Below are 23,758 nucleotides of genomic sequence, written 5' to 3'. Positions count from 1 at the left end.
CAATAGTATAGGTACATAAAAAGGATGGAGATAAATAAAATAAATATATAAATATTGGGGACACCTTACAACAGATCAACTTAGCCCCAAAATAAGCAAAGCTTGTACTATGGGTCCTAAGCGACGATATACATACTTAAATAGATAAATACATACTTATATATACATAGAAAACGTCCATGACTCAGGAGCAAATATCTGTGCTTATCACACAAAAAAATGCCCTTACCAGGATTCGAACCCAGGACCGCGGCTTAGCAGGTAGGGTCACTACCAACTGAGCCAGACCGGTCGTCAAATTTAATATACATTGGACATGGATATTGTTGGACGGTCGGCTACCATCTGCTCTACTGTTTTAAAAATTAAATATGTAAAGCGAACATGCACGGCACGGGAATTGGCCAACATTCCCGGGTTGGTCGGTAAATCACGAGTTCAGAAGGGCAAGCATGGTCGCGTAATAGAGAAACTATCGCGTCGGTGCGTCCTTTTCGCACCTCTTATAAATGCGAGCTAAATCACACTAGTGTACTAACTGTTCAGTGTTCCACAGCCTGTACCTGCTTAAATATTTAGGCTTTTATGTTTTTTATCCTCTAAATTTCTACTTATAAACACTATACTTAATAGCTCATTAAAACGATAAACCAAATGATATGAAATGAAATGAAATGAAATATTTATTTTTTCCAAGTAGGCATATTACAATGCGCTTATGAACGTCAAATAAAACTACGCCGACTCTAACCCTACGCCTCAGCCTCGAGAAGATTTCAGTCCCCCCTCAGTTGGAGGAGGGTATCCACTATGGGACCGGCAAGAAACTCGGCGGGCCACTTCTTTTCAAAACATTACATCTTATAATTAACATGCATTAAAAAAAACAAGATACAAAATAAGCAAAAGTATTCATAAAAAAAAAATATTAACACAAGAAATTATACAAAGTACAAAGCTATTATGATTATTAATAAGAGATGTTAGAGATGTATAGAGTCTCTAAGTGTCAAAGTACATCTAAAAAAATTATACATGAAGAAAAAAAAACGAATAACTAAAATAACTTTAGAGTTGTAAAAGACTCTTGTTGTCTTAAGCAAAGGAGAAATATATATATATATATATATATATATATATATATATATACTTAATCTACTTTTTTCCTTGGAGATGTATATGGTCTCCAAGAGTCAGAAAGAAAATAAACAAACAAGGACCGAACAGAGTGCCTCAACGTAATCTCATTCAAAATTAATGTTACATAGAATCTAAGTAACCTCTTAATCCCTTCTAACCATAGAATTCATGAGCATTGGTTGTTATCTCCAAAATAAAACAATATCATCAATATTAATGTGACAGTATTAAAGCGATTATTACACGCAGAGCTCAATACATCACTGGCTGATTTAATCGCAGGACCAATGAATAATTTAAAACAAAACTCTGTCTGTACCACAAATCTTATAAAACAAACTTTATTGAAGCAAGCGGGCAAATTTGGAACTAATTCATCTTCATACAAATTCGCTGTTTCGCTTCGACTAGTAGCGACACTGCTTTCTGTTTTGACAAATTTGTCAATGCAGGCAGTTGTATAAAAAATAAACAGCCAGAATACAACTTTATGGATCTAGGAATAAGGAAAAAGGTGGGTTTTCCCAATGTGTGCGGTATTGGTTATACTAATGATGTGCCCACGCCTTTATTTCCAAGTGGGTATGATTTTGTTTTTGTATGGAAATCAGGGAAGACTCCGCGCGTGATTTATCGATATTGCGAGAGTATTTTTCCATGAGAATATTGTCATTATTTTAAATTTTGTTAGAAAATACGCGACCAAGTGAACACTGATTAAAATACATTCGCTTTGTTTTTCTACACTTTATGAATTAGTAACTGACCACGTGAAATTGTTTCAGACATTTTATGGTATTTGAATATACTTACATAAAGAAATAAATTATATGAAACCTAGATACTTATTTCTACGATGATATTTATCAGAAAGCGACCGCCAGGAACGTCATTTTTGCCGCAGCAGTTAGTTGAAATGAAACAATCTAATAGTTTGCCAACACAATCCGATTAAGATAGTCAAATTGCCCCCTCACTTTTATCTTACATCTTTATGACAAAACTTTGATCACCATGCAGATCACTATCTGCAAACAAACTACCACTTTAACCTCGTGAGTCCTGGAAGCATTTGTTTTGTTTTTGAATATGGAACCTTTTGTTACTCAGCAAAGGTTCAATAGTTATTTGTTATACAAGGGGGCAAAGTTGTATTTTAACGCCGAGTGTGGAATTGAAAAACGAGCAAGTGAAAGGATTCTATAGTTGAACCACGAGCGAAGCGAGTGGTTCGAAAATAGAATTCTGAACTTGCGAGTTTTTTAACACACGAGAAGTAAAATACATTTGCACCCGAGTGTAACACAAAACTTTTCCCCTCACTATAGCGAGGAAACTACAACGCAAAAAAATGCGTTAATCACTGCTTCCAGTAGTTCCGCAGGTGGTAAATCATCTTAATTACTAGATTCACCTACTTTTATCAATTTTAAAGCAGTTAGTTTGACTTTATTCAAGGTCAAATTACTTTACCCACTAGTGGATAAAATGCGTTTTTACCCGCTGGTATTAAAGGACAAAACACGTCTTTCCGAGCTAGTGAGGGGAAAAATAAATTTTGGAATATGTACAAAATTTTGTACACGAGGACTGTGGAGGTAGACTGTCACTAACGCCTAACATAGTTTCCCAAAGTTTTATAGGGCTTATTAAATAGAGCTTAATCTCAAGGTCAATCGATATCCGGCATGTTATTAAGTACTATTATTGATCGTAAATTTACGGCATCATAGAGATTATAGAGCCTGACGACGCCCACGCAAAGTGATTCACCTGACACTGTGACACTTGACAAATTGTAATGGACATAAGTTGTGTCATGTTTGTTGACATTTTGTTCTATTGGACGTCTTTTGGGATAAGTAGGTATAGATTGTGTCGTACTATAAACTGGGGTAAATTCATTCTCCTTTCAGGTTGATTGTAATATAATTTATATTACAAAAAAAACCGTATAGCACAATGATTTTTTCCTAGTTTTAAGTTAAGCGACATTAATAATGTTTTTTTTTTAATAGTTTTAAATGTTTACCTGTTTGCCACCGACGTGGTATAAAAGTATTGGAAGTATGCAGAATATTCGAAAACCGAATCCGTCGTTTTACTGCGGCAACATTTTAATTAAACACTTAACTTTGCGGCTCTGTATCTCTTCTCGTTGAGATTTCCCGGTGAAAATGTTTTACCTCGCAAAGCGCACAAATTCATATGTTTCAAAGAGGATTATACTTTCCCTAGCGACAGCCGCTTGAAGGTAAGTTTGAGTAGACGTTTTAAAGCGATAACAGATGATGACACGCAATGGGAAAGGGTAAAATACTCCGTTTCTATTGGTTAACTCTTAATTTAAGTTACCTATTCAAAATACTGCACACAATCTTTGATCCCTTATTTGTATTGAATTTCTTAAAATCATTGATATTATTGAGCTTCTCAATAATATCAATGATTTTCTACCCTCCTAGATGGGTTGAGGATGAACTTAAGATTTTCACAAAAATAATTGCATAACTCGAACGTATAAAATGCACCAACTATGTTAGTCATTCATTACATAGGTCAGCGCAAGGCAGTTAGGTTACATAAAATATGTTCCTGACATCACCGATTTCCACGAATATCGAAGTTTCAAAGGTCAATTGTCTGAAGACAGTAATACTTTGATCCATGAATGTGTGCTTAGGTTACTTACACAGCTGTAGCCTTAGTCTTACTAGACAAGACAACACATTATTTCGAAGTCATCCTTATAACGGATTAAGTGTTTATCTAAAACAGTTACCTACAACGGAGCTTTTACCGGTCCTACTCCATCTCTTTCTCTGTCAAGTCGCACAAGGATTGTAAGAATGAGAAGGAACTTATCTAAAACTATGAGAATTCGAGTTTGGTGTTAAAATTAAAATAATCGATGTAATTACATGAGTCATTGGGTCGCTTCCGCGATTCGGTTGGATCATCGCGTGAACGTGGGTGTCTTTGAAAAGACATTCGGCCTGAGATTAACAAAAACTTGGTTATTGTTGTAGTCTCTACGGTAGTAATTTACTTCAATTGATATTTCTAGGATTAGAATCTTTTAATGGACAAATCTGATGTCAGCAGTTGACCATGGCACTCTGCAAAGAGGATGGCAAACAAAAATAATCTATTAATTAAGCAATTCAAAATATCGCATTCGAGACAAAAAACTTAATTATTGGTCTTAGGTAGCGTTGTGAATGCATATGGGAATAATTTATTACCGGTCGTAAATCCAAAACTGCATTGAAGGTTTATCATTTTATTATAGAGTGGCCAACTACGTATAGTCACCCATTTAAATTGAGGATTATATCTAGTACAAAAATAATATAATTGTAGATAATATAGATTGTAAGGTCTGATAGCAATCGTTTTCGTTAACTATTAGTGCCTATGTGCCGCCGACTCCCATGAGACGAGGCAAAATGCCGGAATAACGCAACAGAGACGAAACATTTTCAATTTTAAAAAGATTTATTAGTTTCAAATTTCAGTACCTATATAAATATTATAAATAGGGCAAGGGTTGATTCTGTTATCGAATACACAACAAAATCGATACAGATTTCCAATTAACTCGATAAAGAAGCCACGCAGGTCAACGCAGATGATTCAATAGGCTTCCAATTGAACCCAAACAAGTGACATCATCTATCAAGACTATCAAGAGAGAACGAGGAATTCATTCTGAAAGGCATAGGAAATGTAGGAAATTTATATGGAAATTGTATTGGGAGCGCTTGCCTCAGCAAATACCTATCTCTTTTACTCCAATCAAGGCGAAATTGTAGTAATAGAGGACCTTCCTCATTCGCTATAATAAATTTATCAAACTAATATTATATTGATATTGATTAAGTTTCCGAATGAGACTGTTAGTCCTCGTAGATACTAACCAAGAAACTAATGGAGATACCATATGGCATATACTTATGTAAGTATAGTCAACCAATTGGAACCCTAGGCCACTGTAGAACTATGTCATAGTGACGCTATAAATCAGTTTGTAAGATATCTCTTGCTGCTTGTCATTTTGACATGGTTGTAGAGTGGCCTAAGGTTCCAATTGGTTGACTGTACATTACAATCAAGTAGTTAAAGAATAAAAAAATGTTGATCTGATTGCATTTTTCAAATCTTTTATCATCGAATACAATATGAAATCGATGCTTGTCTAAAAGCAATTCCCATAATAATGTAGATAGATGTGTTTTGTGGTTTTTCTAAACAAAGTCGATGGCACTAAAATATCCGGGTGTTTCATCGCCCTCATCAGTCTGCCCGAAATATCGATGAAAGGAAACACCGGGTATCATGTACGAGGATTAAATTAGCTTTTGGTTTTTATTTTATGTTAAACACAATAGAGAAAACATTTCTATAGGAGCCTGCATGGATATTTTAATTAGAAATCGAGAATGAATTATGCGAGATGCGACTATCATAGTAAAGATTTTATTTTATTTTAAACTGTATGTTTATTGTTTATCGAGTCAAATTCATTTCGCGTGTGACAAAATCCACGTACTTGGTAAACTAAAACTTCTATTTTGGATCAAAATCGCGATGACTTTACACATTCTCCTGTCCGATAACGATATGCTATACGTATATCAACAGTTTTGAGATTTGCCTTTGACATCCTTCCTAGTGATGGTTTAGTACCGTTTGGTAGCCAAAATTTAGTAACCAGCTAATCTTGATTCCCATTTTGTAGCCGGTTACGTATTGGGCCAGAGTAGTACCGTTTGGTAACTAAGTTTTGTAACTGGCTACAAATTGGGAATCAAGATTCCCGGTTTGTAGCCGGTTACGTATGGGGCCAGCGTGGTACCGTTTGGTAACTAAGTTTTGTAACTGGCTACAGAACGGGAATACAAAATTCCCTGTTTGTTGCTGGTTACGTATCGGGCCCGAGTTACTGATCGGAGTTTCTATCAAATCGAAGCTAGGACGGTGTACGCACAGACAGACGGACAGAGCGAAACTATAAGGGTTCCTAGTCAACCTAGTTGACTACGGAACCCTAAAAAATTACTCAATGTCAGCATTATTCGAATAAATCATGTATGGGGCCGTCCATAAATTACGTCATTCTAAATTAGGGGGGGGGGGGGGTTTGGTCTGCGGATGACGGTAAATGATAGATGGGGACGGGGTGTTTCGAAATTGACGTCATTCTTATTTATTTATAGTTTATTTTTCACGTACAAAAAGATTATTTCTAAAAAGAAATTTCTTCCAGCACACCTAGTAAGTGAGACTGCAAATGTGAGAGGCGGCTAAGGCGCATACAATACAAAAATAACTCATAATAAACATACATAAGTAATGCAACATAGATGTACACAAATACAGTAATAACTACAAATACTCTAACAATAATATTACATATAATACTAGCTGCCCGCCCCGGCTTCGCCCGTGGTACTTAAATGTATTATACATATAAACCTTCTTTAAGAATCAGTCTATCTATTTAAAAAAACCGCATCAAAATCCGTTGCGTAGTTTTAAAGATCTAAGCATACATAGGGACAGACAGCGAAAGCGACTTTGTTTTATACTATGTATTTATTATAAGTAGTTATATCAATGATTATTGCCAAAGTAAAAATAATAAAAGATGATTCTAGTGTTTTAATCATATAATACCCTATTTTTCTCAAATCTGCAATGTTTTATTTTGTCAAACTGGTAATGACGTCAATTTTGGGAGAAGGGGGGGGGGGGGGGGTCATTAAGATATGACGATAGGATGATTATAGGGGGGGGGGGGGGTCTAAAATCTGAAAAAATCGATGACGTAATTTATGGACAGCCCCTATTCACGACGGCAAAAAAAAATCCCATTTTGTAACCAGTTACAATACGGGATATTTTTTTCCCGTTTGGAAGCTGGTTACCAAACATGGTTACGAATCGGTAATGATTTAGTCTCATTTTGTAACCAGTTACAACACGGGATTCTTTTTCCCGTTTCAAAGCCGGTTACCAAACGTGGTTACAAATCGGTAATGGGAAAGTCCCAATTTGAAGCCAGTTACGAATTGGGATTTTTTCCTGTTTCGAAGCTGGTTACCAATTTTTAGTTACGAAACGGTACTAAAGGAATCTGATATCGGGTCGGATACTGTGAAAACGTTTTAAGGCTAACCTTAGACGCACTGAATTATCATTCAGTTTCTGCATGTACATACTCGTAACAGAAGTCTCTCTGCAAACGCATAGTAAGTGTCCACACCTGTCATTCCATACGGAAAATTCCGCTCCACGGCCAGGGTCCCCAATGTCCCCATTAAACACATAGAAACATTAGAAACCAGAGACAAACAATCCTCTTCAATCCATTAGTGATGTTCCAATTTCAATTAGAGAGGCCATGTAAGTGCACAGCGACACTACGCGACCAGGGCACCTAGCCAAAAGTATAAACGCTTACGATAATATCGTTATCGTGGCTAGCTATCTCTATCGCTCCTCCGAGTTGGCGCGACAGAGCCAGACTGCGTTTCGATCAGCGTCTAGCGTCAATGATTGTCAATTCGGCTAGGCGACCAGATCCGCTCGTTTGGCGCCGTTTCGCTCACAATTTACGACTGTTTTGCTTATTTCCCTCGTTTCGCTTCGCGAGTTAATTTGCGATTAGATTACTCTTATGGGCATATTATGTCAGAGCTGTGATTCAATTTGGATTTGCTTTAATACGATTAAAGATTATCTACATGTTATCCACATAATTCAGTTTTCACATTATGAGATCCCATATCGGATGTCGGACCGATATCCCATATAGTTACGCCGCCGTTTTTGATTTTTTCCTTTGAAATCCTTCCTACATCCGATATCAGATCGGGTAATGTGAAAACACACTAACGACTAGTATAAGCAACACCGACTCGTTCAACTTAAAAAGGCGGTAAAATGAGTCATTAAAAACTCAATCAAATTTACTATACGGCCAGTGCAAGCCCATAAAGGGTTTTAAAAGTAAAACGGCCGAGGTTACGGCATTGGCATTGGTCGTTTTCTTTGAATCGCGGCCTTTACGCCTCCTTGTTGAGCTACTGGCTGGAGACTTTATAAGGAATATACACCCGGCAGCGGATCGAACAAGTCACGCTTAAATAGGCATTGTGTCAGAGATGAGGACGTTGACATGTCACTGAAGCATGGAGCTTACGGAGGTAATAAATATAAAAAGCTGCTTCAAATTAAAATAATTTAGGTAGGTGACAAAATCCTGAGAAATAATTCATGTTTTTAAACTGAACTATTCTAACTGAAGTATTCAACCAACACAAAATATTCAACCAACTCAAAAACTTTCAAAAAAGGTCCTCCTTTATTGTATCGGTGAGACACAGTAAAAATGCCAATACTGTAGTGTCGTCTGGATCAATACGTAGGTATGCAAGAACACAGTTAGATACCACAATGTACCTAGCCGCTTTTTTAATTTGTACAGTACATGCATCGTCTTAATAGGCGTTGTACTTGTATGTGTACGTCTGCATAGTCTGCGTATACAACCATTCATTATCGGCAAAAAATCGACATAAATTCTCAAATCACATTTTTTCCGAGTCATTCTTTGTACTTATAGAAAGTCACACAAGTGCGTCCACACTCCACGCCGTATACACCGCAACCTGAGTTGACGAAATGGATGCGATGCGTTATGGAACTTATGGATGCGTCCGTTGTGTACGATACGGGCATGTGGCCTAGCTTTAGAAGCAAGTACTCACCAGCACGGAAGACTTCGCCGCAGCCATCGCAGCGGCTAGCAAACTGCGCGTCGTAGCAGTTGCCGCAGTAGATCTTGTCCAGCTTGGAGCCGAACTGCTTGTCCACCAGCGACACGCGGCACTTGGCGCACAGAAAGCACGCCTCGTGCCAGTGCTTGTCCTTGTACGACAGGTCCTGGAAATGTGGACAGCGTTGAGTATGTGTTGGTGTTACGAAGGACCAACAGGCAAGGCAATGCCAGCCCGAGCGCGCAATCAGGGTAGAGCGAAATGGAGTAAAGGCGCATTTGCTTCCGGCACATAACGTTATCTTTTAAAAGAAGTACCTAAGTAGATTACTTAGTTGTGAATAAGTAGTTTAATGTTGCTTGGGCGACGATAACCACTTCCATTAGGCGGGTCGCCTGCTACTTTGCCGATATATAGCATTTTCATCATCTTATATATACAGCATATTATTTAGTGGGATGCAGGCGTGATTGTATGTATGTATGTATGTATGTATATATACGTATTTGTTTCATTTTACAATGACATGTTGTTTGTTATTAAAAATGAAGTTTGCGAAACAAATTACCTACGTTATCAGCAGGCCACATCATAATTATGGAAATTCTCTAATGGCGTTTTCGTGTAAGTATGTCATTTATCATTAAATGAGACTAATTTAATAGAACGTTGAATGATGTGACATCAATTTGTTTATCAGTATTCTAATCCTCTTCGTCAATTCTGAGTAATAACATCATTATATTTATGAAAAATTATATAGGTTTTGTCTCCATGAAACCATATTAATAATTACGTACGAATAAGACACCCAAAACAAAATGACATAACTAATTAATATCTAAAATAATACCTATTGCCAAACCTGTTCTGTGTAATGAATTTTCTTGGAACGATGATGAGTACGCGATTCAAAATTGGAAGTAGTAGGTATAATTAGCATCTACAAAACATGACATACACTGATTTAAACTTTCACGATTATTACACATAACTATTTTTAAAAACCGGGACTTAATCGCGTATAACTACATATTAAACTGACCTCCAACGTTTCAAGGACGGCGTTGTCCCCGTGGTCTCGGGTTGTCGTGGTCAGTTTAATATGTAGTTATACGCGATTAAGTCCCGGTTTTTAAAAATAGTTATATGTACTGACATGATATTAAATTAACAAATAGGTTATAAAAAATTAAAAAAACTGGTCAAGGGTAAGTAGTATTTGGTGCACGTATTCAGAACATCTTTATAATCGTGAAATGTAGAGTAGGTACTTGTAGGGCAATTTTAAATATCATATTTGGCACATTTTTTTTTAATCATAGTCGCAATTGCAAAACTTTATTGGGTAGGATCTTAGTCTGTCATGCCCTTATTTTCTGTTTGTAGTATTCTTTCCTATCAATAACCACAGAGAGCATTGCAACTACCTATGTATAAGTTTTATCATCCCCTTCCTGGCATTTGCCACGGCTTTTGGGAGCCTAGGGTCCACTTTAACAACTAAAGTAACTAGAAGTTTTAATTCAACGAATATTAAACATACACCAATTACTCTACAAACATACAAAAGAAAATAAATATTGTTGCCAATTGGCTAAAGAAATTGATTCAATGAGAACTCAAACATTTTGATTAAAATTTTGGTCTATCTAGTTCGCTTTTATACATCACTGTTCATACAAATAAGACATTCATTTCGTACTAACGTGATCACTCGGGAGCTCTGTGACATACGAGAATTAGATGTAAAGTATTGGTTTTTCCACTCCAGCACGGAACTCTTGTGAATCCCCATATGAGTGGGTGGTAATTACTGAGCTACACTTTGATTGAGAGCTGTTCGCCACACTATATGGCTCGCCTTGCAGTATTTAATTAAGAATGAAGGGGACATCTATCATTCGAACGACTGGTAATTTAATGTCTTAATTTGTTGTAGTTGCTAATGACTTAAAGTAGTTTAATAAATCCGAGAAAAGTTCAGTTTGTGACTGAGATTTCTGTATTTTAATTCTTGTTCTGATTCCTTCTGACTGGCCTATCCTGAAAACTGCTTATGTAAGTATGTACCATGTACCAGCTGTTTTTGGTTTAACACTTAGTTATCCCTCAATTTCCTGTTCCAATCATTCATATTTAATCTACAGCGTACATTAATTTCGCGTCTTATATCAGACGCAAATCGATACGAGCCGCAGCTCAGACGTCATAACTACAATCTCGAGTTATTTCCAGTCATATGATTCACGTTTTAAGACAAACATTCATACTATCGAATTCTATTACATACATCAATATAAAGTTCACTGACCAAATAATTGAGTTTAATGTAATAATACCTAGCCTAATAATTCAAATACACTGTATTTCATATTTTAACAGTTCGTAAGAACACGAGAAGAATTCAAATAAATCACGTAGCGGTTGACGAATGCTTCACTGTTCAGGTTTCAAAATAAAGCGCCCCTCATTCCAGATCTATTCCTGCGCGGCTCTCAGCGCGTTTAAAACTCGCATGTCGTAATGTCAATAAAATATGAAAGTTTATTTTTACCGATTACGAAATACTTAGCGGGGAGTCTTGAATAAATCCCGAAAGAATTACTGACAGATCCCGCGAAGGCCCAAGGTCGGCATTAAAACTGTATCCAGCTCGGAAATAGATTCGGCAGGCGTTTGTTCGCACCGCTCGCCAATTTGTTAAAGTCAAAACAAAACTGCAAAATAATTCTAATAATATTTCCATGATTTATTTCGCTGTTCGTAAACAAGAATCTAGCTTTTATTTCAGCGTTATTTGTAGCTGTTAGTGCTACATGAGCTGCTGCTATGCCAGGATTACACGGTCTTATGTTTCATTGTAAACAACGACCTATTCGACTTCAGCAATTTGAACACGAACCAAGAAGCCAACATGTACAATAAAAGCTACTTGTAATAAATCTTTTAAAGGTCAAATTCGCTGAGGAAATGAGCTCAGTTTGGATTTGCCAGATCAGAATCTGTCTATCTTCTAGGCAATGGAGAAAGTGGTCTCGTGGATTGTTTATTAATTAGGTATCTTAAGGATTGAGTAAACAGCGACAAGTTGCAGCTGTTATTCGGACAGGAAAAGTCATTCGTCGGGTGTGGAGATAAATGTGTAGTGTTTGGCGTGGCGTGCCCACGTTGGCTTGGCACGGGCGCTGGGGCCGTGTGCAGAGGTACGCCCGAGGAATCTGGGCCGGCTGGAGTGACATAACTAAATTTGATCGGCCGTAACAAAGCTCAGAATGCCAGGCATCTTATTTCAATACAAATACACTGATATTTTGCTATCAATTTACAATTACTGATTGTTTTCCATCATAAGGAAGAATTTAAAAAGGCTATTGAAACAATTGCATTAATTCAGGCAATAGTATTCAACTACTGATACTAATAATGAGCCTCTATTATAGCGCACGCCTGGATGGCAATTTATCAACTTAGAGATTTGCCTTTTGGCTTTGACAATGATTTGCGAACTATCAACACGGTATAACGAGCCAACTTTGACAGCATGTTTTTCAGACTGTCATAATGTTCTATTAGTAAACTACAGTAACTCCCACTGTAACACCTGTCAACATGGTTTATGCTTGTTTTTTATGATGTACGCAAACAAGCAGACGAATACTTAGCCTGATGGTAAGCGATTACCGCCGCCCAAGCACAATAACAGACGAGGTATTGTAAGTTGGTTTTGTCAGCTTTTTGGCAGCATATTTGGGCAGCTTTCATCCATTAGGGTGACTTAATTAGAGTTCTAAGACAGTTCTACTAGCTTTGAGTCAAGGTCCTGCGCTTAACCCACGAATGTTCAGTCAGATCGGGCAGTATGAGTAGAGTACAATTCTGGAGTCGCTTGAGAGACCAAAACTAACAGATCAGACGCTTTCGCTAAACAGACGCTCTCACGTGCATCCACATACTTGAAGTCTCGCAATATGTATGAACTCGCGAGAATAGAACCTATGCTAGACCTAGTGTAGGTACTTAGGTACATTGTAGCAGTTGGTGGTTACCTTGGAGTCGATGCCAATGGTCTTGTTGCACTCCTCGCAGCCGTTAGCGAAGACGCTCTCATAGCACTTGATGCAGTAGGGGTGCTCGTCGCGCAGCACGTACCGCTGCCCGGTCAGCGACTCGTCACACTGCCAGCAGCAGAAGTGCCCGCTGTGCCAGTCCTTGTTCATCGCCTTGGTGTATTCGCCACTGAAAATTAGCTGGGGACAACGAAAATGAACATAAGAATTTGGGAGCCGATATCGAAGGCGAGGCGATAATTAAATTTGAAACTGAATCAGTTATCACGTGGTTGAGATAGGAAAACAGGTAAATAACAATGTTGTATTTTTAGAAATTTTGGCAAAACGTAAGTGATCATTGCCAAATGGTTAACCTAAGCTAGGTTATAAGGGATTAAGAACTTAGTGCAAGGTTTGTAACTTTGACCTACATGGAAACTTTATACTTTATTGGATGATTCATATTTAATGTTCAGAAACATATATATTATAGGGTTTCTAGGGGCCTAAAACTATTTAGGTTTAAAATATCATATTTCATGTTTTGGTTGTTTTTTATCCAGGTTCACTGTTGTGCGGATTAGTATGAAACTATGCCTATAAATACCTTGGATTAGGTCGGGTATGTGAGGGTGGCCAATAGCGAACCTACGAATGTAAACATCATGTACATGTCACTAAAGGTCGAGCACGGTAATCGACACTTGGCTGCACAGACACTGTCGCACTGAGGGTCAAGGGAGTTTGGCCACCGCACACATACCCATCGTCGTTGATGTTGCTGGTGGTGGTCTGTTCGAGCTCCGTGACGGTGACCTCGCCATCCTTAGACTCCCTACGCTTCGAGGACTTCTTGACCTTCCTGGTCTTCCTCTCCGTGGTGGTGTACTGGACTTGAACGTCAACGTCGGCCATGGCAGCAGTCGATCTGCCTGATTACAAAAAGCGATACGACGCGGTCGCGACCCGAATTCGAATGGCGAGCACCGGTATAGGATAGCGGGAATTATTCCAGAATGTTTAGCGTCGTCGGTGGGGGGAGTTTGGGATTTAAATTTGGAAGAGTGACGGAGAGGGCAGGTGCGCGGGCGGCTCCCGAGCGAGGCGACCCGAGAATCGCGTGTTTCCCGGAGTCGCCCGTCGCTGCCGCCAGGACTTGGGCCGCAGCGATCCGGCGCTTGGCTTACCCGCTTAAGGAGATAATTGCTTTTGTATATGATGCCAAATATTTCCATTTTTAGCATTCTGTCATAGTTTGGCAAGGCTACTTGGCGCTAAGAGGTATACCTATCGGATCTTTTTGATATAACAATACGATACAATCAATCAATAGACGTTTGATCTGTTGAGTCGTAATTAAAATATATAGATGCCGATTTAGAGTACAACTAAATACTGAATTAAGTAGGTATAGCTATTAGGTAGCTATGTAAGGAACATACTTGATATTTCACTTAAGTGTGTTTATATATTTGCATTAGAACATAGCAATTTCGACGAGAACATTAGATCAAATGGTTATAGGAAACCATTAGGAATTATTTCAGTCTTAAGATTTGGTTTAGTTAAATCTGTATCGGTGTCAGTAAATGATATTTGCGCGTCAGAGCACTCGAAACTGTGCTCTAATATTTGGGTCATTCGACACGAGTGTTACAAGAAACTCGCTGCCCTATTTATTGGTCAACAATTACTGGTTTATGCAAGGTCGGTGATGCACTATTAAAAGTGCAGTTTCGCTCCACTTCCCAATGAGATGTAAGCTTTAAATGTTCATGATTTCTGTTCACAAGTCAAACAACTATGCCTACTAGTGCTAGGTAACTATCGGTTCAGTTCAGTTATGATTACTTTGTGACAAACCGAATATGAAGTTATTCACTGTCTCGGGTTTGTCGGAAGTCAAAATCGCGAGTTTGGATCACAAACCTAGCATCGCTCTGCCAACTAAGCTAACAACACTTCAATCAGGTTTGCTGCGTTTTATTTGTTAATACAAAATTAATTGAACTTTGCAACCAACTAAATTTAAATTGACAGTGTTAATTTGTGAATTCATTGTGTGTGTAATTATATATTGCATAATTAAAGTAAGTTGCGTTAGCATCGCTTGGAAAATAAAGTAAGTAGTAGGTACCTAGTTAAACACGGGATTTCATTACTTAACCAGGCTAGAATCGGGTTGGATATGGGCTGTATTGTTATTGGATTGATTCGAGTTATATGACTCGCAATCGCACTAGAATGGGCACTTAAAGTCGTTTCATGTTTTAAACTACGTTGAACTCAACATACATGCATTACATTGGTAATTTTGTATTTCAAATGATTTTTAGTTTCCAAAGAACGCATAATACTTGAAAATATTGAAAGACGCCACGTTGTACGCCATCTTTGCAATTGGAGCACTCACTTCCTGCTCCTGATAAGAGGGATGTCAGCATTTTCTTTTTTTTCACGTTATTAGAGGGTTTGAAGGGGAAATTTTGCAAAGGCAATTTGTTTCCATTCATTCGCAGTAACTCAACTTGGTTGATATTTCGAGCAGTATAATCCGTATAATAATAAATAATCAGTATAATATCTTTTTCTTTTCTGTCACTAGGTCGAGAGTTCTGTAAATGAAATTAGTAGCTCATGCCGTCAGAAGAAAAATTGGGACATAAAGTATGCACAACAGAGTAATAAATTTTCATCTAAAGAAACTAGATCTTAGAGGTTGCCAGACGGAAACGGTTACGTAATAGATGCAAAAGTGCAAAGCGCGCAAATAAACAGACATCAAGTTGAATTGGAGCAGGTGGTCCCTTATGCCAGCGTGTAGGTGTAGTTGAATTAAAGCGCTTAGCTTTACTTAGGCGGCTGTTTGCGCGGGGGTGAGTGGACACAAGTTACGTCTGCGTTTTATAGGATAGCTATTAATGAATAATGCTTGTAAGATGGAGGTAGAAACGTAACCAGCCCCATGGTGCAAAAGTGCAAAGCGCGCAAATAAACAGACATCAAGTTGAGTCGGACCAGGTGATCAGTAGTAGTAGTAGTAGTAGTAAACACTTTGCCTGTGTACATGAGAATATAGTTAGACAAATCCAATGTAAGACTATCTATATACTCAGCGACAGTCAAGCGGCACTCAAAGCCTTCACATCGCCCAGAGTTACCTCTAGACTGGTATTAAATAAACGGCATCCAAGCTCTTAACAAGCTTGGAAGGCAAAACAAGGTGCAACTGGTATGGATCGGTATCCACCCCGGTAGCCCCGGTGGGCACGAAGGCTTCATTGGCAATGAAAACGCTGATGAACTTGCCAAGGCCGGATCTGAAGACAACTTCATAGGTCCGGAACCTTATGTGGGCCTTTCACAAGGAACCATCAGAACGGCTATGAAAGACCAAACAAAGGCTAGTCACCAAAAAGAGTGGGATGCCCTGGTTGGTCTGAAGCATTCAAAGCTCTTTAAGCAGAGGGTAGACTGGATGGAGCAAAAAGCTAGGGAAGCTAGGCAAAAGACAACTCCAAATTATAACAGGGGTGTTCACAGGCCATTACGGGGTCAAAGGAATTTTGGCCAAGATGGGACACGCCGACAACACTGATTGTCGCATGTGTGGCGAAGAGGAAGAGACCGTCAGACATTTAATGTGTGAATGTCACGCCCTCGCCAGACAAAGAATGAAGAACTTTGGAGCAGGCTACCTGGCACCGAAGGACTTCAGAGAGCTACCCATGAGCCTCATCATCCGATATGAGATGGTCGAGAAGCTCCTGAATAGCTGAAGGATCTTAGGATCGTAGGGGGTAATTGCACAAAAGATCCCGATGGGTCGAAGTGTATCCGTAAGGGCCCCGCAGATTTAAGATAAGATAAGATAAGTAGTAAACACTTTATTGTACAGAACAAATTACATGTACAGAGAATAATTATAACGGTTATATAATTGATCACATATTCGAGCGTGTAAGCGCGGTTGAATGAAAGCGCTTATGCGATGTTTGCGCGGGGGGAAGTGGACAGGACACTGAATGCTTATAAGATGGAGGTGAGGAGGGGGAACCTAACCAGACACAATGAAAAATATCTTATAATTTTAACCCGACTGTAAAGAACTGAGTTATCAGTTACTGGATAAAAAACTTAGGACGTGGAGAACGCGTTTTCCATTTTCATTCGTATTAACACCACTTTTCAATTCAGTATAAGTATATATCAATATTCAATACCTAACCCTTTCAAGATAGAGAAAATAATAATATTATAAAGATTTCCAAATAAATATCGATAACGAATTGTTAAAGTTTTTCGATACAATAGCATGTGTCCTCCCATCGTCAAACTTTATACGAGGGACTAACTAAGTAATAGGCATAAAAAGTTTAGTCATATCATAACTTTCAATCATACGTAAAAGGTTCAGGTGCCGTAGCCAAATAGCAGAAACGCTCACGAAACGAAACGCTCGTAGATATCTATCTCTATCGCTCTTGCGTATTGGTGCGACAGAGCCAGATTACCTTTCGCGGCGTTTCGTTTCGCGTCGCAGAAATGCCATTCGGCTAAGGCACTTGGGGAGCTTTCGTGAAACAAACTATAATAGTTTGAAATATGATTGTTATTTGGATGGCCCGATTTAATCAGGTACATGGTGCTCGATGGTTTAATATCTTGGCAAGCTTCTCTCATTATCGTGTTTCACATAGTGTTATCGTTATTTAAAATAGAGAATCCAAGAAACGCTGGGTATGGAGGACAGAATGGGTATAGAAATTATATAATACTAGCTTTTGCCCGCGGCTTCGATCGCATTAAATTCGAAAATTACGTGATGCTGTACACAAACTTCAACTTTCACACCCTATTCTATTGAAGTGGCAGGTTAGAAAGAGACAAAAAGTAGCCTATGTCACTCTCCATCCCTTCAACTATCTCCAGTTAAAAAATCACGTGAATACGTCGCTCCGTTATGCCGTGAAAAACGAACAAACAGACACACACACTTTCCCATTTATAATATTAGTATGGAAGTATGGATATTAGGGACACCTTACACAGATCAACTCAGCCTCAAACTAAGCAAAGCTTGTAGGTACTATGGGCGCTAAGCAACGATAATACATACTTATATACATACCCCTTATATTCATAAACGTACTCTAAAGTTATTTATTTATTTATTTATTTAAATTTTATTGCACAAATAAAACAAAAATGTACAAATGGCGAACTTAATGCCTAATGGCATTCTCTACCAGTCAACCATCGGGTCAAACAGAGACATGTAAAAATGGTGCAAGGAGAAAGAAAAATTAACAAGGCAATAAAGTTCGTTTGTCCTTTTCTATCACACCAATACACCGGAAAGAGACAAACGAACTTTACTTTAGAGTACGTTTATGAATAAGGGGGATAGAAAACATCCAAGACAGGGGGCTACAACCATCTTTTACAATTGCTATAATCGGCATGCATGCATAGTTCGAATCAGATAGGGGTATGGCCCAACAAATACCTACCAATGCTGACCTACTAAAGCACAGAATAAGTAACAGTATACGAGAGTAAAAATAGTGAGCGATGACCGAGACCTTGCGCTCATCGAGACATCGACCGCTGAAGGCTGCGATGTCGGAACTCGGAAACGTGCGTTACGAGAGGAACAGTCTATTATATTCAAACAATGCTCAAAAGGATTCTTTAAACAAGAACGTTATCGTAACTATTTAGATCTAACTTTTGCGTATATTATAGTTCGATCCGGGCCGAGTGCCGATTTGTATTGAATAGGTATTGAGTTGTACTGGTACTGTATAATGCTGACTAGGTAGAGCAAAATGTAATGAAAAAATTAATCAGAAACTAGATTCTACTTATACATTACAAAAATTTGCTACTATATACAGAGTGGGGCCTGTAACAAAGGCGAAGAATTGAACTCTAGGCTATTCTCCTTATACTGATCAACATTTGTTCGGCGACTTTTAAAAATAACTTGTATTTTGATTTTTATCACCCTTGAAAGTTTTTTCTAAGAGGTAATGTATTGCGAATTCTGTTAAGTCTAAAGTGTGTCAGACAACGTCAATGACAACAATAATGGCGTACATTGAAGGTAATATTTATTTTGTATGAAAAATTAAAAATTTAAAGACTTCATAATTTTTAAAAGTCACTGAACAAATGTTGATCAGTATAAGGAGAATAGCCTACAGTTCAATTCTTCGCCTTTGTTACAGGCCCCACTCTGTATAATACAAGCACGCAAGACGTAACTAACTTCATATGTAGTGCGAAAAGATTTGCCTTCGTAATGTTACGGAAATGTACGAAAGTGTCATGCTATTTCAGTCAGTCTCAGTACAAGATGTACTGACATTGACTGAACTAGCATGACAAATACGAACGTTTCCGGAAAAATACGAAGGAAACCCTTTTCGCACTACATCTGTACACATTAGTAGGTAACAAATACATTAAAAAAAGTTAACCACCTGTATTGTCCTAAAACAATTAGGAACCATAAATTTAAGGCAATAAACATGTTACTTTTAAAACATCAATGAATTCAGACAATGAGGAAAATGTGCGTAAATAATTAAATATCGTGTAGGTGCTCGTTCTTCGTGGCAGAGTCAAAACTGACGTAGTCCTCGCGGTTATTATGAAAGTGTCTAAACCGCTTTTATTTTGTGTTTTTTGAATATTTCAGCGAATTTCCATTGTTACGGTCTCAGGCTACGATAACAGATTTTTTACTTTGAAATGACGTTCGCGTTTTTTGTATGAGCAATTTCCGACGATGATGTTTCAAAAGCTTTAATAGATTATTTTCAGGTCTATCAAGGGAATATTAATAGGTTTTCAACAATATTTTCTTCTGTGATGAGTAAGTGCAAAGAGGATCGAGTATTATAGAGAGTTACTGTCAAAGTAAAATGTGTAATCGCAGTGCATAGACAGCCATCTCTCAACACAAGGTTAAACTTTTGAACCTCAGTTTTGACAATTTGGCCCATAGTCTTAGCTTGATATGTGTTAAAATGTTAAATATTAATATTAGCGCCATCTAGCCGAGCGTCCCCCAAATGTGTAATGCCATTTAGGCCACCGTATCTTTGTCTGTACGGTTCTGAGGTACGTTTTTTTCTTAGTTTATCTGTCTATACGGAGTTACATGTCGTTGGTAAGTATTACTGAAAGTTTAAGTGGCCAGTAGCCCATACACTTAGACGACATGCGAGCATCTCCAGCGAGTTTTTCCTCCCAAAGTCGACACGTTAATGAAACGTCTTAACACTTTCGCTACCAAGAACCCGACTGTCGGGCACACCGCTCGTAGAAGCGTAGCCGATTACATGGGTTTCCCCGTATGTAGCGAAAATGTCGTAGCGCCGCGTAGAGCCCGGTTTCGAAAGTGTTAACTGATTATATACTTGATTAGCGAAGCGTAATCTGACGTGTTTACATTCGGGGGTGGAGTCACGGTCGAATCCTAATAAAAGCTGGTCGGCCGTGTGCAAAGCTCCTCATTGTTATCTATGAAACGAAAGACATTTATAACATCTATTGTAGAATGTAGCGTCATCATCATCCTTTTTTGCGTTATGTCAGCATTTGCCACGGCTCATGGGAGCCTGGGGTCCGCTTTGACAACTAATCCCAAGTAGGCACTAGTTTTACGAAAGCGACTGCGATCTGACCTTCCAACCCGAATTATTGGAATTAGTCCGGTTTCCTCACGATGTTTTCCTTCACCGAAAAGCGACTGGCAAATATCAAATGACATTTCGCACATAAGTTTCGAAAAACTCCGGGGTCCCGCAACCTCGAGCGCTTTCTACTGTCAAATGTAGCGTAATCTTCTAGAATTATTGGTCACAGTTTGCAGCATATTGGCATCAGCCTTCAGCAAGAACACTCTTGCATAATTCCGAGCCTACCTTCGTTATTCAAAATCTTCCAGTTACTTATAAGAATTATGTTTAGGTACTTTTCATCTCTTGACAGGCATTTTGTTACTAATTAGATATATTTATTTCCTTAATTCTTCTAAAAGTTACAGGATTTATAATGGTTTCAACTACTACCTAACTACATACGTGTTTGACATCATTTTGGCCACGTAACAATGAGGTTCTTACGACAGAGAACTTATTTTGATAGTCAATAACTTGAAGTACATGTATTAGACGACGAAAAATATCGCAAGGAATTCAGTGTAATAACTTCTTTCGGCTTGAATAAAAACCAGACCTATTATTTATTTAAGCGTATGGCGTATATTTGCAGACAATTAAGTGTAAACTCCATGTAACGTCACTCGATTTAACGGCACACTCTCTAAAGCGTCGAAACCAATTGACTTTGGTTGGTTTAGCTTGTCTATCATACAATGATACACTCTACATAGCATCACACCCACTCTCAATAACGGCAATAACGGCAACAATTAAGTAATAAAAAGTACCTTTAAAGTTGCTAAAATTAGTAAAAACTGCGCAGCTGTGTACGTTCTTTTGTGGCTTTGTTATCCTAGCCGGCAATAAACTCGACGTCGGCATCAAGCGTCCCGAACTTTCTAAAAATTGGTTCTTTTGTTTACAAATTGGGATTGCTTCCATGTGTAGGCCGTTTTTGACCATGACTAACGTATATTACTACTAACACTATTCTGAAATAAACTTTTTCTTTTTCTAATTCCGATTTTTCTTCTCTCCACTTAACGGCAACTCTCTATAACGCCATAATATGCACAGTCCCTTCAGTGCCGTTATATAGAGTTTACACTGTATTATAAGTCGACATCCAGGTTACGCAACCAACCGATCGCGTCAGGTGTCAAATTGATATAGAGATCCACCAGACCTATGACAAATCTTGACATAAGAAACCCAAATTATATTAATATATATGTTTTTGATTGTTTGTAAATAATATTGTTAATAGTTGTTGTAAATTGCTCAACGTTGTCATGCTCTCTAAATAAATTTTCTGTTTGCCCTATGGTTGATTGGTAGATAATGCCTTAAGGCATTAAGTCCGCGATTTGTACTTTTTTTATAGTGCAATTAAGTAAATAAATAAATAAACCCAAGCGGAAGTTTCTTCAGCATGCTCCCTGCCGAGGTATTTCCGATGAATTACAGTATGAGGTCCTTCAAAAGGAGTAAACAATTTTCTAATGGGTCGGCAACGCGCATGTGACACCCCTTGAGTTGCAGGCGTCCATAGGTTACGGTGATACAGGCGGACTGTATACCTGTTTGCTACCGACGTGGTATAAAAAAAAAGTAAAGAACTCGGAAAAACTTTCCAAGTCGCATATTGTTTTCCCAATTTTTCGGTCGTCCACATTTACCTCACCTATTGAGTCTGGCTCGGCAACACTCGAAGCTAATTTTACTTGACCGTTTCCTCGGTGGAAATAGAATGAAAGGGGAGTATGCTCTGATTTATGATTCTCACGCGTGAGATGAAAGTGTCATGTTAGCGAGACCTTTCAGTCAGTGTTTTTTTTTTAGTATTTATTCGTCTACCTGATATTTTGGCTTTCCACTGATTGAAACTATCACAATAGGGATGACGACTACATCAAAAAATTGCATTCTGTTTAGTCCGTCAGTTAGATCGTCCAATAATACTGAAAACATATTTTTTCGCTTTTTCTAATTAATGAAAAAATACAAAGATATCAAATCAAAGTTCCGGAGTAGGGGCTTGTGACGTCACTTCTAAGTAAAAATTGTACCTAGGCGTGACGTCACGCGAAACTTCAACGCACTGTACCGTCGTCATTTTTCGTTTACGAGAAAAAATAAAAAATACGTGTCTAAAATTCTGTGATAATCTAACTGACGAACTAATTAGTTTTTTTGTCTTGTCGTTTTTTTGTCGTACGTAATAAGTAATAACTTTAAAACTGGGACGCGTATAACTACGATATCATTGAGTCTTCTACGAGACCATGGGGACGCCATCTCCGAAACGTTAGTTAAGGTTAATTTAAAAATTTAGTTATAATCGATAAGACCAGATGTTAAAGTTATTATTTTGGATTTCTACTTTGATAGCTTCACTAAAATTTTATAAAAGATGCAACAGCCACCAAATATAAGTAACATTTTTAAATGTGTTTAAGTAGGTAGGTACCTAAGATAAACCATGATGGCGTCTAATTAAAATAGTACATTACTACAGAGGCCGGGACAAAGGGTGTTGCCGGCCGAAGACATATAGACGGCCGAGCGAAGCGATAGTTCTGAGGCGGGCAACCCCATTTCCCGCCGAGGTATGTATAGTGCTTTTCTCAAACATGGTATGAAATAAATAAATTCTACTGAAAATAGTAACTTTGGATGGCTGTATCTCCTAAACGGTGCGTCGTAGCGCAAAAATAATCGAATTTTCGTTCCCCTTTGATGCCCCGTATACGCTTATAAAAAAACAAAAAGTTAAAAAATTCAAAAAAAAACGAAAAAAATTTTTTTTTTATGAAAACGCACCCAAAATCAAATATTGTCTAGGGCCCGTACCAGTTGCAGTCGGCACGTCTATAAAGCCCCTTATAGTTTTTTTTTTTAATTGGCTAAATACCTGGATGTTATGTCACAATTATCTGTGTTTGGAAATTAAAAAAGAGGACTTTGCCGGCCTTGGCCTGCAAGGTTTGTATGAAATTCCATTATCTATCAATCGTCCTAGCCGCACCTGCAACGTCATACTTCGCTGCCAATTATAAGGCACATAACATCAATATTTCATACCATGTTTGAGAGAAATATATTT

General features: G+C 38.1%; 1 protein-coding gene across 1 annotated transcript in view; it reads right to left on the bottom strand.

Annotated features, from left to right (window-relative positions):
• Positions 1-13,977, bottom strand: part of LOC125226280 (four and a half LIM domains protein 2) — a 45,691-nt gene extending 31,714 nt beyond the window's left edge. The window contains exons 1-3 of the mRNA XM_048130211.1: positions 13,740-13,977; positions 12,974-13,163; positions 8,916-9,090 (exon numbers count right to left, since the gene is read on the bottom strand). Of these exons, the coding sequence (XP_047986168.1) occupies positions 8,916-9,090; positions 12,974-13,163; positions 13,740-13,891 (517 nt within the window). The 5' untranslated portion in view covers positions 13,892-13,977. The remainder of the gene's footprint in view (positions 1-8,915; positions 9,091-12,973; positions 13,164-13,739) is intronic.
• Between the last annotated feature and the right edge of the window lie 9,781 nt (positions 13,978-23,758).

This window comes from Leguminivora glycinivorella, chromosome 5 (genome assembly GCF_023078275.1).
Source record: "Leguminivora glycinivorella isolate SPB_JAAS2020 chromosome 5, LegGlyc_1.1, whole genome shotgun sequence".
Taxonomy (NCBI): Eukaryota; Metazoa; Arthropoda; class Insecta; order Lepidoptera; family Tortricidae; genus Leguminivora; species Leguminivora glycinivorella.
This window is presented reverse-complemented; position numbering and strand designations above follow the sequence as displayed.